Source organism: Polyergus mexicanus, unplaced genomic scaffold, assembly GCF_030449975.1.
Source record: "Polyergus mexicanus isolate NDT 795.1 unplaced genomic scaffold, iyPolMexi1.0 SCAF_11, whole genome shotgun sequence".
Classification (NCBI taxonomy): Eukaryota; Metazoa; Arthropoda; class Insecta; order Hymenoptera; family Formicidae; genus Polyergus; species Polyergus mexicanus.
In genome coordinates, this window is record NW_027223331.1 from 1,557,547 (window position 1) to 1,571,767 (window position 14,221).

Below are 14,221 nucleotides of genomic sequence, written 5' to 3' on the forward strand. Positions count from 1 at the left end.
TCAATGCTTTTCAAATAATACACTGATTCCATTTAAGAGAATATAATATATTAAATATATCTTTAAATATAAAAATATGTTATATTTGAATAACATTTACATTTTAAGACACATAAAGGATTTACATCAATTCTCTTTTACAATTCTCCCTTGACGCTGTTCATTGCCGTACCTATATCTGATATAACGACATCACATAAAATATGCAAGGATTTATGCCACTAACAAATGAGGAAAGATATTTCTATTTTCGTCGTTGATGAAACTAAAAGAACAAATATATAATGGAAAAAAGGGGACGATTGCAAAAAAAAAAAAAAAAAAAAAAAAAAAAAAAAAAAAAAAACCTTCGAGATAATATCTCAGATACGTCCGTGTTTCGAAACAATAAAGAGCTCGAGTCATTGGTTAAGCGTGTGTGACAGTGAAAACTTACTTGACACGTGGCCAACATGCACAAGGGCGGTCGCTACATAGATGCCCGGATCCAGCTTAGCAGGGAAAATATGATTTCCGATTATAACTCGGCTTCCAGCAACTCTACCTCCTACTTGCTCGAGAAGCTGTTGTTTTATATCTATTACGGACACGTAAATCGTACACATGCAGTAGGCGCGAGATGCTAATGTTACTCGGTGCTTATAAGGGAACGGAGATTGACCTCTTGCTCGCTGGACATTGCCGCTCGTATAATTTTCGCGATTACATATAGCTTGATTAAGAAAATTATAAAGATCTCCGATACGAGAATCGATTTAATGACGCGATGATGTTCGTAAAGTCATAGCGGATGATCTAGAGCGCGTTCTATAAGAAAATCGCTATATAGATACGATGATGAATGTCATTAAGAAATTTTTAGATCTAACGATAAGTGACGTCGGGAGCCATTTGAGGCACCATACATGCTTATTACTGCTATTACTACTAATACAAATATAATACAAATACATCTGTTCTAAGGAATGCTTTCTATCACAGACTAGCTCGATTACTATCATAGCAAATTAAAATCGGTAATGCAATAAACGGTTATATATAATACAAAATATCTACAGGTTTCTTTTTAATAACACAAAATTATTTTATTTACATACAATTATTTATAAAGACTATTAAGATCATAAAAAATATGTAGAAAAAAAAATTTGTATTTCAAATTTTTCCAAAAAACAAGTGAGTTTAAATTAGTATACTTTTAAAGAGAACTAATTATATAATATATTGATTATGAATATTTTACATCCAATTCTAATTTCACTGTGTAGTTGGCGTGACCTTTAGTCCAATTTCATCATGTTCTATTTATAATTAATGTAAGTCATTATTCATTGTAATGAAATGTTTTGTTTCACATTGTTTCAATTTACATATTAATAACAGATATTTGGTAAAATAGGGATTTAACTATGAGACAAGTATATTATAGTTTACATATCATTAATAACTACTCGATAATTACTCAATCAATCTACGTATAATATACAAGGACTAATATAAATTTAATCAAAAGTTTAATATACCTTGAGACACATAAAAAATTTACATTTTAGACAAAAAAACTGATTTCAACAATAATTTCTTATAATCACAATATTCTTTTTAATTATTTTACTCTCTATTATAAATAAAATCTGATATATATTCAATTCTATCAACTGCATACCGGTACACTTCAAATATTCTTGTCTATAAAAGCGTAAATCGCGAAAAAATATTTATTTAACGATATCTAAAAATTTTGTAACTTTTATAATATATGTGTTAAAATTATAACATAAAAATCACGATAATCATTACGATATTTTTACATCTGTGAATGGTCATTCGACAATACAAGCCGATCGCGACAGAATTGATCGAGAGGTGGCTCCCGAAAAGCTCGCTTGCGACAATGTCCGCGAGCAATGTCATCAGATGCGGGGATTTCTTATCGTAGATTATGAATAGTTGACAAACCTTAAGCTTAGGCAACGAAGCGTTTCTCGGCGGAAAAACGGGGAGAGGGACATTTTGGTAGGTGTGTTTGGACGGGTCGATCTTCCTGGACGTCCTCGGCGCTGGTATCGGCGGCATCGTCGGTGACGGTGGTATCGGCGTCGACGGCGCCGATCGACTCATCAGGTTGATCGATCCCTGGCTCAAAGTCAGGGACGGCGTGTCCTCCATCGATCGGACAATCGTCGCGATCGTGGCCGTGCTATCGCTTCTGTGCGGACACGTCTTATAAATCGGTATCGCGTACAGCTCGTACTTCTTGCGGATGTTCTCGTGCCGGCGGCACAGCCGCAGGGAGTAAAACTGCTGCGAGTGTTTCTGCTTGCGTCGTCGCGGCTTCAGAGTATTGTACTTGAGCACCGGCGAATTGCCCCTGGGCACGTTGTAAACGTTGTAGTGGGGCCCCAGATGGCTCATGGTTGATTCGTAGCCGGAACTACCGTCACAGAGGCTGACAGCTCTGCTGGGTGGCCGCGAGGAGCACGGCGAGGTGGTGAAGGAATGATGCAACGTGTCATGCAAAGCCGAAACTCGGGCAAACTTAGGAGTAACCGACTAAAACAAAACGCAGCCAGCGGCCATTCGCATACACAACATCCTTCGGCTTGATTTCGGTTCGGTTTGCTGATTAACGCTCGATTATCCGATAACGTCGATGACGGGGATTCGAGGCTAATGACGTTTCGCGATGACTCGATTAGCACGCGAAGTCTCGTCTTCGTAAATTGGCCGAAACGATACTTCCTCGCCGTAGGATATAAATAGGCAATCTATGTTAATCTCTGAGTTGCTATTGGCATTTTGGACGACTATCACTGATATAGTTATATCGCTTCCTTGTGATGATTACGATCAAGTTAATCTAACGTTATGTGCTTGATAACGACGCTTCGAGAATGTAACGTTCGCGATGTAACAATATTATACGGTATAATAGATATATCGATTGACGTAGACATTTAAACCTATTAAAAAGATATCTATATAAAATAAAATTCTATTAGAAATAATTATTATATATAATAATTTTATAAAATAATATTATAACCATATTTTTTTTATTTCTAATATAATTTTATTTTATGATAATTTCTCCAATAGTTTTAAATGTCTGCGTTAATCGGTATCTATTATATAGCGTAATATTGTTACATCGCGAATATTACATCCTCGAAGCGTCGTTATCAAGCATATAATGCTACATTAATTTGATCGTAATCATCACGAAAATAGAAGCGACATAACTATATTAGTGATATATTAGTGATCATAACTATATTAGATGAAAATTATTCCTAAAAATAATTTTCTCTATAATTTTTTACTATTAAAAATAATTTTCTTAAATCTCTATTATGTGAGAAATAACTACAGTGAATTATCACGAATTATCAAATTATAATCGAACAAAAAATAGAACATTATAATTGTATTTTGTCAAAGTTTATTCGATAAAAATATCAAATTTAACGCTTTGTCGATGAAAAAAAAAATCAAATGACTAAAATTTCCTCGATAATACAATTTTTTGAAATAATTATAGTTAATTGAAATATATCGCGCCAATGTCAGGAAAATAGTGCGCGTATCAAAGTTATTGTCGGAATGTTAGGGGAATCATCCATTGGATATCGGCTCTAATTATCGAATGCTCCGTGCCAGCAACACGGTGTGCTTATTGCCTCTCGTCGAATTATTACGTTGATTGATTCAGATTGCGCTCGGATTGTGAATACTAGCGAATTAGGTAAACCGATTCGGCTAATTTTGCCTGGCTAGCTTGCTGAAATGAGCTTTGTCTACGTGGAATTGGCAAGGATGCTTTCCGTTAAACAATTTATGTCAATCGGAACTTGTAAAGGAATTACTAGAAGAGCTAACTAAGCACGTAATTATATCAATTCACGTAATTATATCAATACACAAATCTAACGTCTATTATCTAGAATTTTAAAAAATTTATGGGATTAGTGGTCTCTTATGCATTGCTTATCTAGTTTATTAATTATATACATAAATGAAGTCATTATACTAGGTAATTACTTTTGTAAATGCCATTTATATATGAGATTTTATATGGAGATGTGCATTAAACTAAACCTTCTTTTAGCTGAAATTTTAATTGATATAATCAAATATTCAGTACTATACGTCAATCTGTAAAAATCTTCATACACAGTCAATTTAATTGAATAAATTCTATTATTTATTAAAATGGTAAAATAAAAATCTACAGCAATTTTATTTATCCGTAAATAAAATTGCGATAAGATACAGATTTTTAAATTAAAAATATAGATGACGTTATTTCTTGTTAGTTGTTATTCAACGTGAGATACGGATAAACGATTCGAGCGTTAACCAGCACAAAATTAGATATATCAATTTCGATAAGAATAACATTATAAAGCCGTTCCGCTTTAAGACACACGAATTATTGCAAACTCATTGCAACAATCAGTCCTTCTAAAAAATGTTAAAGCGCGAGCACGGTTAAGTTAGAAAAAAAAAAGAAAGCGAGCAGTGAATTTATTTTCGCCAGAATAATAATCCTACGAGGGCTCATTATACTCGCACAGCACTGAATTACCTGTCCATGACGATGTTCTTTTTTCCGCTATATTGATTGAGCTACGAGATTCCCTACAGCTAATAAAAATATTGGACAATTCGCAAAAAGTGTGTGTTGTGAAGATAGCGCGAAGAATATCACAGTCACTTACTTGTTACAAACTAATATAATTTCGTTTACTTCTCATTGGCAAATTATATCCTCTTAATTTTATCAAACTCTGTTAAATTATCGGTATTGCGATTATCTGGAAGACAATCGATAAAATGTTATATCGCTAATATATAAATATTACACAAGAGAGATTACGTAACAAGCAATATATATATATATATATATATATATATATATATATATATATATATGTATATATAAAAGCAGCCATTTGCGAAGTGCGAAAATATTCGAGTAATTAATTTAAAAAAAAATTCGAAAGTTGGAGAGAAAAATTATATAAAACTTGTGAGTTGCATTAATACGACATATTTTTTAGGAAGAAGCGTATATATAAATTTTGATGAAAATTATTATCTGCTTTTGATCCGCAGTTATTTTTCGCTGCGTATCATTGTGAGAGTATCACGTCTCACGCGAATAAAACACTTTGACGACGTATTAAATAAATGAATGTTTCATTAGACATGCATTTTAGCAGTATCGATTTCGCATGATTATCGCTAAAAGCGACGCGATTACGAACCTCAACTCTGCAACCAACAATAATATCGTTGACAAGTAACGATATTTATTGTATATTAATCACCGCGAGATATAATGACAGCAAATTGTCAGTCGCTATTATTAATTACTTTTATTTCTTTCCATCAATATTTTGATATTTAAATATTTCGATATAATGCAATTTATGTTTAAATAAAAATAATAAATTTAAAATTTTGTAAATATTAAAATATACATACAGAATATTATTATATATCGTAAAGAATTGTTTTCTCAAGATATCGAATCGGTTACTATCAAAATACAATAAATCCTGATTCAAAGAGAGTCCGTAACATTCTCGAACTCTCGCTCTACAAAGTAGAATATCTTTTGCAGAATATTCGACGATTCAAGAGAGACCGATATATTTATTCGCTTGAGAAAGGCGACGTCGTAGAATCGATTGAGATGGTAGAATTTACATCGTAAAGATTTCGACGTCATCGAACGCATATCTAAAGCAAAGGAAACTTTGATCATAATATCTCATGTATTATTGCGAACTTTCCGATACACAAGAATAACATTCTTCCTTTTAACGCGTTATACATGATATTCCTTTCCGTTTAAGCATACAAGATAGCTAGAAATTTGCATGTACGTGAAATTTTTTTTTCGCGTATAACCCTTAATTTGCAAGATGACATAAGTTCTGTTATTTTAAAAGACTCCATGATCCTTCGGATGTAATAAATTCACTTTAAAGACTTCTTCTTCGATTCTAATATTCAAACTCAAACAGAAGCGCGAATCGTTTGCGAAATGGTAGAATTAATTATTTTAATGTTTGCTTGAGGCAAATCAATTAACCGTAATAATACGCGCAATGGGTGAGTGTGCTGATAAAAAGGGACGAGAAGTAACGGGGGAGACGGCAAACGCATTCGCGCGATGATTCAATAAAGCGAACGAGTATTATGAGTCCAGGACTGGCCTCTTAATTACGAAACAGCGATTTGGAAAGTCAGTGCGAAGTAACATTATAGCCATTACGAGAGTCGAAAGAGGTTTCTATGTAACCGAGCTCAATAGGTAGACAGCTCTTACAAAGTGAAGCACGAGCAATACCGTAGAAGGAACCGTATGTCGAAGTGGTGAGGCACTTCCAAGTGCTTGCGGGCCTTCGAGGAGGTTGAACGACGCGAAGGATCGTACTAATATCTACCCTCTTGGCCTTTCACCGCATTTCACTCGCCATCACCTCTCGAAGATATTTGGCCAGAAGGAGGCAACGTTAATCGACGAACTGTTCACGAAACTTGGCGACTAACTGACAGAGATGTGCACCAAGAGGGTATCGATGTATCAACTTAGATCGATCTTGCGTGAATTTTCATCTATAATTATATCGCTCTTCCGGCATAGTCCAAGTTAAAAATCGAAGAATGTTGTAATTCTAAATACCATTATTTAAGTAGATCTCCTACCGTAGTTGTTCAATTTTTTTTATTAAAAAATATTTTTTTTTACAAAAGATATTTGTGATATTATTTTTTACACTTAGCATTTCAATGGTTAAAGCTGATCGTTGCAAATTGATTGTTTCGCGACTGATACATTTGCTATTATTAGTTCCCGTTTTCTTTGACAATCACGCTAATGTGCATGTTGCAAGTCGAATACTAGCTCTCATGCTGTCGGACGAAAACTTCTCGCCTTTCTTTTTCCTCTATACAATAATCATTATACTAACCTTGTTAGGAGGCGCTTGAATCCCATGGAAAGGTAAGTTTTCGTAGAATGTCTTCGTCCCCGAGTCGGGAAGAACTTCCGACACGCTGTTCACATGATTGTTATTCGCGGCTTGACTGGGATCTGCAATTGCAAAAAGAGAATGGCGTTGCATAAATTGTCGCGACGTAAATCGTCGGCGATGGCAATAGATTCGACGTTCCACGATCGACCAACACATTTTAACTTAATCCAATATAAAGACCAACTTTTATTATTGCACAGTATAAAGAATATAAAACATGGTAACGAGAAAAAAAAAAGCCTGAGACAGATTGCAATTTCGAACTGAATTTCAGGATGTAACCGTGGGATTAAAAAATTCTCAGCGATCGATCTCGTAATCAGTGCAATTTCTTTCCTGTATTAGAATTCCACATTTTTGAATCCCGCGATTCGAGCCTAGCTCTCAATTTACATTTCTATTTTTTTATCTAATTTACATTTTACAATTTGTATTATGATCACAGTGTTTTCTCGAAACATCGATATACAATATTGTGTCATTATCTATTTATAATTTTGCAAAATAATAAAATCTCTCTGTTAAGGAGATTGTAATATACGCAATAAGAAATATTATATAATTTTAACAAAAAAAAAAAAAAAAAAAAAAAACGATATCATTAAAGAAGCGCGTAAAATTATATGTAGCTTCGAGTATAAATTAGACGATGAAATATTATTAATTTACCGCGATAAGTGAAATTTATGTGGTCGGTCGCTGTGTGTATTTTCTGTTAATGCAAAACTATGAATTCTTGCGTGTGTATGGATCGCCTAGCTAAATAATCCTCTATTTCGCATTTCTAATGATCGTGACATTCGCACTGTGTATCTGTGTGCTCACATTAACATGTGTATCCCTTTCGTCCGGCGATGTGTATTGGCGAAGGAACACATAAATTGGGAAAGGAAATCCGTCAATTTTGGAGAAGATTCTAAGTCAAATTATGCGAGCAAGAGTCAAGTCAAGTCATGACATGCGCGTTATACAGGAATATTTTATACGTACCTGCCCCAGGTTTTTTTCGCTTACGAGACGTATTGTCACGATGCGGCTCGCGAGATGACTCCATGGTGTTGTGCAATATCCGCTGCCGTGGCACGATTCTTTTGTAAGTCACAGCTAAGAAACATACAACCAACAACGAGCGATTTCACAAACACATAAAGCCTCTCTCATGCGATAGCTCGATCAAACATAATCAATGCGGTTATGGATGTTAAATAAATATAAGATATATTTATAAATGTTTCATCTCCAATTTTAAGATAATGTATTATTACAAAATAATAATAATAAAAAAAAAAAAATTTTATTGTGCACAAGAGAATGAATCATATAATGTTCTCTCGAAGCTAATTTATTTTCATATTTTCCTTACAATTTGAGATCTAACACTTCATAAATTATAAAAAATACAGAAATATTTGTTCCTACGACATCTTGTTAAATTAAATTATACATTTTTTATATTGTAAAAGTATTGTATAAAATATCATTAAAAGTAATATTATTATCACGTTTGTGTTAATGGAAAAAATAATAATGTTGACATATAATATTTCAATATTAAATTTCACGAAATTTAATTTCTTTGTTAATTGCAATGAATTTAATTTTAATGCACCGGATATTGATCTTTCCTTGTTTTGAATATTTCTATTATTTTTTCAGATCTGCGAACTTCGTAAATAACGATAAAACTCTGAAATAAACATTGTTCTGGGAATAGCAAGATTGAACACTTTCCTAGAATACGAAGTTTTTGCCGGTATGGAAAAATTAGATGTTTAATTACGCGTCGTATATACAATATTAACTGTGTATTTAATGAGATTTCAAACTCATGTACGGGACACGCACAGAACACATATATACTTCACATGCAACGTACTATCCAATAACACGATGACGTTTTCGTTTCACTACATTGGAAACGCGTAAAAAGAGAAGTCACGGTTAATGGAAGATAACACGATAAAGTCTATTATTACCTGTGACGACAATCGAAAAAAAAAAAAAAAAACTGTAGAAAGAGTATGCGAAACGAGTTCTGCCAAGAATAGAACCATAAAATCAATAACGTGAGATATTGATAACTGGCTAATATTATGGATCACATATATATATATATACACATACATACATATATTTTGTCTGCATGTGTGTATATATACATATAAAGTATTCTATAATAGAAGATATCGATGAAATATGTGGTATTATGTGTCCATAAAGCGGATAATGCAGTCGCCGAGATTCAATGCGCTTCATTATTTTTTCATAGAAAAAAAAAAAAATAATAATTTATCTACTGACTCACTGTGTATGTACGTATAATACTACGTATATATGTTGCGGATGCGGGAGAGATCAAGAGGGTAAATTTGGTTTATTTTCGGTACGGAAGAGCTATTTGTTTAAACTATTTGCATTCGCAAACATTTGCTTCTCCGCTGGTGCGCGGTCGTGTATCTAGCTTACGTCGCTGTAAACGCGTCGGATAATTTTTTGTGTGAAATTAGAAATATTAATATTTAAATTAATATTTATTCTGCCTTAAGAAGTCTCAACTTTAAAAATTGTGTGAAAAGTCGATATTTTACATAGAGATGCAGGAAATGGCAAAGTACAAGCAGTCGCGAATGTAAACGGATTAACATCGTAGTTTGCGACTTTCTTACCTGTCTTCTCTCGAGATATACCGGGCAGAGTGGCCTGTTCCTTGAGCTGTACACCAAACATGGCTTTTATTTTGTTAGCCCGGGCGAGCATACCGTCCTCGTGCAGACTGATCATACTGGTCGTCCGTTGAACGGCCTGATCTTTCCTACCGCGACGAAATACCGCGCGTGCCGGATTACAGCTGATCGGTGACAACGGCGTCTCGTTTAGGAATCGCTGTCTGAACGGTTCGTCGCTCTGTTTGCCCACCAGCTCGTTACGCAGATTAGACTCGTTCGCGCGAATGCTCAAGCCGCCGGATCGTAGGCTGTGAGTCCGATTGATGTGCACCAGCACACCCGGCTTCAAGGGCCATCTCGGTGCCGGCGTCGGTTGCGCTGGGCTTTGCACCGAGTGCGAGGATACCGTGGGACTGGGCGGTCCACCGTCTGGACTGTTATAACGATCGAGGTCATACGGGATAATTGAGCTGGACGAACGAGATGAATGGAACGCGACGCAGTGAGTCTCGGTGATAAAATTAGGGAAAAGGTGTCGAGATAAGTATAGACGATTCTATAATGATAAATAAAAAAAGAATTTTGTATTTTTTATTGATATGAATTCATTTATACTAGGTATATATGGTATATCAAAAGTTATCATATATCTTTTTGGAAACAGCCAACTTTACATAAAACATGAGTCGTTAAATATTTATGAGTTGTTTATTTATAAGAGAAATAACATCTAATAAATTTGGAAACTCATTGCGTTGTCCAATTTATCTCAAAAATCTCAATTACCCCGTTTGACCTGAATTGTCGCGAGAACGAGAGAGATGAGTGATCAAACGTGCGAGAGAACGAATAGGTAGATGAATCAGTTGCCGGAATCCTCCTCAAGAATCAAGCTTATTATATTTGACAAGATAACAAATGCTCTTTTCTTATTTTTGAGACAAGAATACTGTTCCACATTTTAAATAAAACGTCGAATAAAACACGAATTTTAATAAATGAGCCACGTGTTTTGCGGAATAGAAAAATAATTTATTCGCGAAATCAAATTTTCTGCAAGCTTCTTGACAATGTGTTTTTGCGTTAAGCTATTATATCGTCTCGAATTGCATTATCTAAATGAGGAACATTGCGTGGCATATCGTGTCTCTCGTAGGATCAAAGGACCTTTAAAGATGGAAATAAATCTCAGTGCGGAAAACCCACCGTAGCTCAAGCACGTTTGTCTTTCTTCTCAGCTCGCGAAATAACGAAATTTTAGTATTGTAAAAATAGAAAGCTCAATCGATACTGAATCCCGAATAAATTAATATCTCCGTTGTCGAATATGTTTTCATGATTATATTTATTTACATAAGTCCGCGAAAAATAAAAATATGAATTTAACAAATATACAATAAATAACAATTATAAATTTAATGGTTTATATATCTTCCACTTTATGTGTACACACAGTTTAGATAGTTTACTAGTGAGCACAGATTATAATTAAAAGCATAATTATTCTCTGAGTAAATTACACTAATTGTACTATACGAAGCATAGTAAATATAACAACATGCGTTTTAATCTAATTATAAATTTTCTTTCTTGGACAGAGAAAAGACAGAATAATCTTGAAAGTAAATTTCGAATGACGCTAAAAAATTGATTAATACTAAGAAGAAAAAAGCAGAATTGAGAAAACGTTATAATTACGCAGTAATAAAAATATTTTTCTGGAATATCCTTACACAAAAAGATTATAATGAATCCTTATCATCTTTATACGAAATGTTCTCAATAAAATGATGCGAATTTAAACACCTGCTTTCGGCTGTCGTTGAAACTGCATATGCAAACTTTTAATTCACGCGAAATTTTCAAGGTCCGCGGAACGAAGTGCTCAAGGGAATGGCGGAAAAATGTCATCGAGAATAGGGGCCGGGAAAGCGTTGTCGAGTATTGCCGTCAAGGGTACGTATGGTATAAGAGATTGCATTGCGAGAAACTGCGATCTCTCCAGCACGATTCACGATACGACGTTTTCCATTCGGTATATTTCACGTCGCAGTTACGTACCCAATGTTTGCGGATCCTTCCGGGGCACCACACATACACACACAAATAAACTTCGGGATTTTTTCGCCCTTCATTTCAGGCAACGTTGATCTTTGTCATCATTTTTCTATCCTTTTTATATTTCTTTTTTTAAATTATTTCTTGTGCCATTTTATCGTTCATTCCTTCTATTACTTATTTTCCTTTTTCTCTTTTCTCTTTTTCCTTCTCTCTTGCTTTCTTGCTCTTTTTTCTTCTCTTTTCTCTTCTTATCCATCATTTTCCCTTTTTTTCGTATTGGGGCTTTTATTGCACGCTTCGTTGAAAATCTTGTCGCAGAACCGCGTTACATTGCTCATGGATCGAACGGACGGCAATTATCGACGTGCGTGTGTGTGTGTGTGTGTGTGTGTCGAAGCTAATTTAATGACTCGTGTCCGCTAAATCGGGCAGACCTGGGCGATCTTTAAGCCCGTTTGAAATAAAATAATTCGTCGAATGCGAGCGGCATGCGATGACAAACGCACCTTTCCAGATGCCGTGCACGTGCAAATGCACTCGTGAGTGCGGCGACTATCCATCAAGGCAGACTTATCGCGATGTCATACGTGAGCGTATTTCTTATTCGATTTATCATGGACCATTAACAAATAAGCGGCACGAAAAGAAATTACGACGAGATTTCACGAATCTGTGAAATTGCGCATTTCCAGAGAGCTCTATTAATGGGGGCGTACACGATAAACCGCGAAATTGCGCGCGAGCTAATTTAGAAAATGAAACAATTATCGTCCGTTCGTTACACGAAATTAGAGTACGCGTGTCGCGGTTTAATGTTTGTTACGTTCACGCAGCCAATTAATCTGGCATGTACAACGCGCGCCAATAATCCCTTTACATCCGACATTCCAGCACGCATTGTGTCTAGATATTCGCGCATAATAATACTGTCGATTTTAAGAAAAATCAAAAATAATGTTATAACCGAGTAGAGGAGAGATGAAAAATATTACACTCGGGAACTCTCTTAAATGAAATTTGTGTATATATTGTTATATTTTTGTGTTATCATTGAGAAGCAGCGAATAGTCACTGACGCCTTCGATTATAAATAATTATAACATATCTTGAGTGAGATTTTGCAGATCAGAAATCTCATCTGAAATCTCACTGAAAGATTTTATCATAAATCTAAAATTTCACCAAAAGAATTGATTAATCGTATACTGGCTGTTTCAATCGGTGATTTTTATCTTATTATTTTTATTTTTCCTATTTTTGTATAATTGTTATATTCTTAAATAACATTTACTACATATATATTCTTCGGGATTCAGTATCGTCCAATCTTGTTTTTCATTGCGCTATAATACTATGAGAAAAGATATATCTATACACACGATAGTGTGTACTATTCTACGTTGGTGTAATTTCAATGAGCGGTGAATAGATTTCTAATGTCCTTAAATTCCATGCAAAAGATGAGTGCACCGTTCTACCATCATCCTGCTTTAAAATTCCCGGGAAAACAATTTGCACAACGCAGTCCCTTCTCTATCGCCATAAGTCACGCGACATTTCTTCGTTACGCGAAGGATTAATATGATTGTTGATATGCCGCATTCAACAACAGAATCTCGCTAGAGACCGAAGGCAGAATAAACACTTGCGTCTTGTTTTTTTTTTCCCCCGAAAAATTCCTCATGTAGGCGTTATTTTTTGTCCAGCGAACTGACTTCTCGTCTCCGCGAATCGAGGGGGCGAGGTGCCGTGTGTTTATTGTGCAACCGGTTCGTTGTGTGCATTCCGTTGTTATAAGCGGTCGTTTGTATAAGCTTTCTCAGAAGTACCAGGAGAGATATCCACGTGGTAGAACCAACACTGATAAGAGAAAGGACTAAATTAAATGTAAACTCGGCCGTGCAGCTTGTAGATTTATAGGATGAAGCGCGTACCGTCCCGTGTATCAAAAAGATTGCGCGTGCGGTGGAGTAACATGACATTGTATGTGTGCGAATGCATTCTTTAAAAATATCGCGGTAAGGAGAGGCCTTGAGCGTTAGCGTTTAAAAATATTTTCCAACGCTGCTCCTTTGTAGCAACGTAACTTGTAACGTTACCTTGCAAAAAGCCTGATAGCGCGTGCGCGCGCTTTTCCACAAAAGGTTACACTCCTAGAATATCAGCTGTAGGAATATAGGTAGAAAAATAAGATAATTTTAATCTTCGTAAAATAATAGGAAAACTTTTTACCACGACCGTGCTTTAATTATAATCCGCGCTTTTCGTACGCACAAAGAAGGATTATAATATAAATTGCATTATCAAGACTTTATACGTTGCACGTTTCGCGATGCAAAATTGATAATTTAACATATAGCTGAGGGCACTTTTCAATTTCCATCATCGATCCTCTATCGAGATGGATAGGCTCCCGGGAAATGTGTACACTAATCCGTGCAAATC

At 35.0% G+C, this 14,221-nt stretch overlaps 1 protein-coding gene across 12 annotated transcripts in view; it reads right to left on the bottom strand.

The window, feature by feature from the left end:
- The window catches only part of Nrm (neuromusculin), a 165,499-nt gene that overhangs the window by 7,714 nt on the left and 143,564 nt on the right, over nucleotides 1–14,221 (bottom strand). For 4 of the 12 annotated variants that reach the window (XM_070304171.1, XM_070304170.1, XM_070304172.1 and 1 more), the window contains 4 exons: nucleotides 9,716–10,149; nucleotides 8,040–8,153; nucleotides 6,987–7,108; nucleotides 1,960–2,553 (listed from right to left, as the gene is read on the bottom strand). In XM_070304171.1, the coding sequence (XP_070160272.1) occupies nucleotides 1,960–2,553; nucleotides 6,987–7,108; nucleotides 8,040–8,153; nucleotides 9,716–10,149 (1,264 nt within the window). Of the gene's footprint in view, nucleotides 1–436; nucleotides 578–1,959; nucleotides 2,554–4,330; nucleotides 4,818–6,986; nucleotides 7,109–8,039; nucleotides 8,154–9,715; nucleotides 10,150–14,221 lie in introns of those variants that run through there. The other 8 variants (XM_070304179.1, XM_070304180.1, XM_070304176.1 and 5 more) reach the window with 6 other exon arrangements.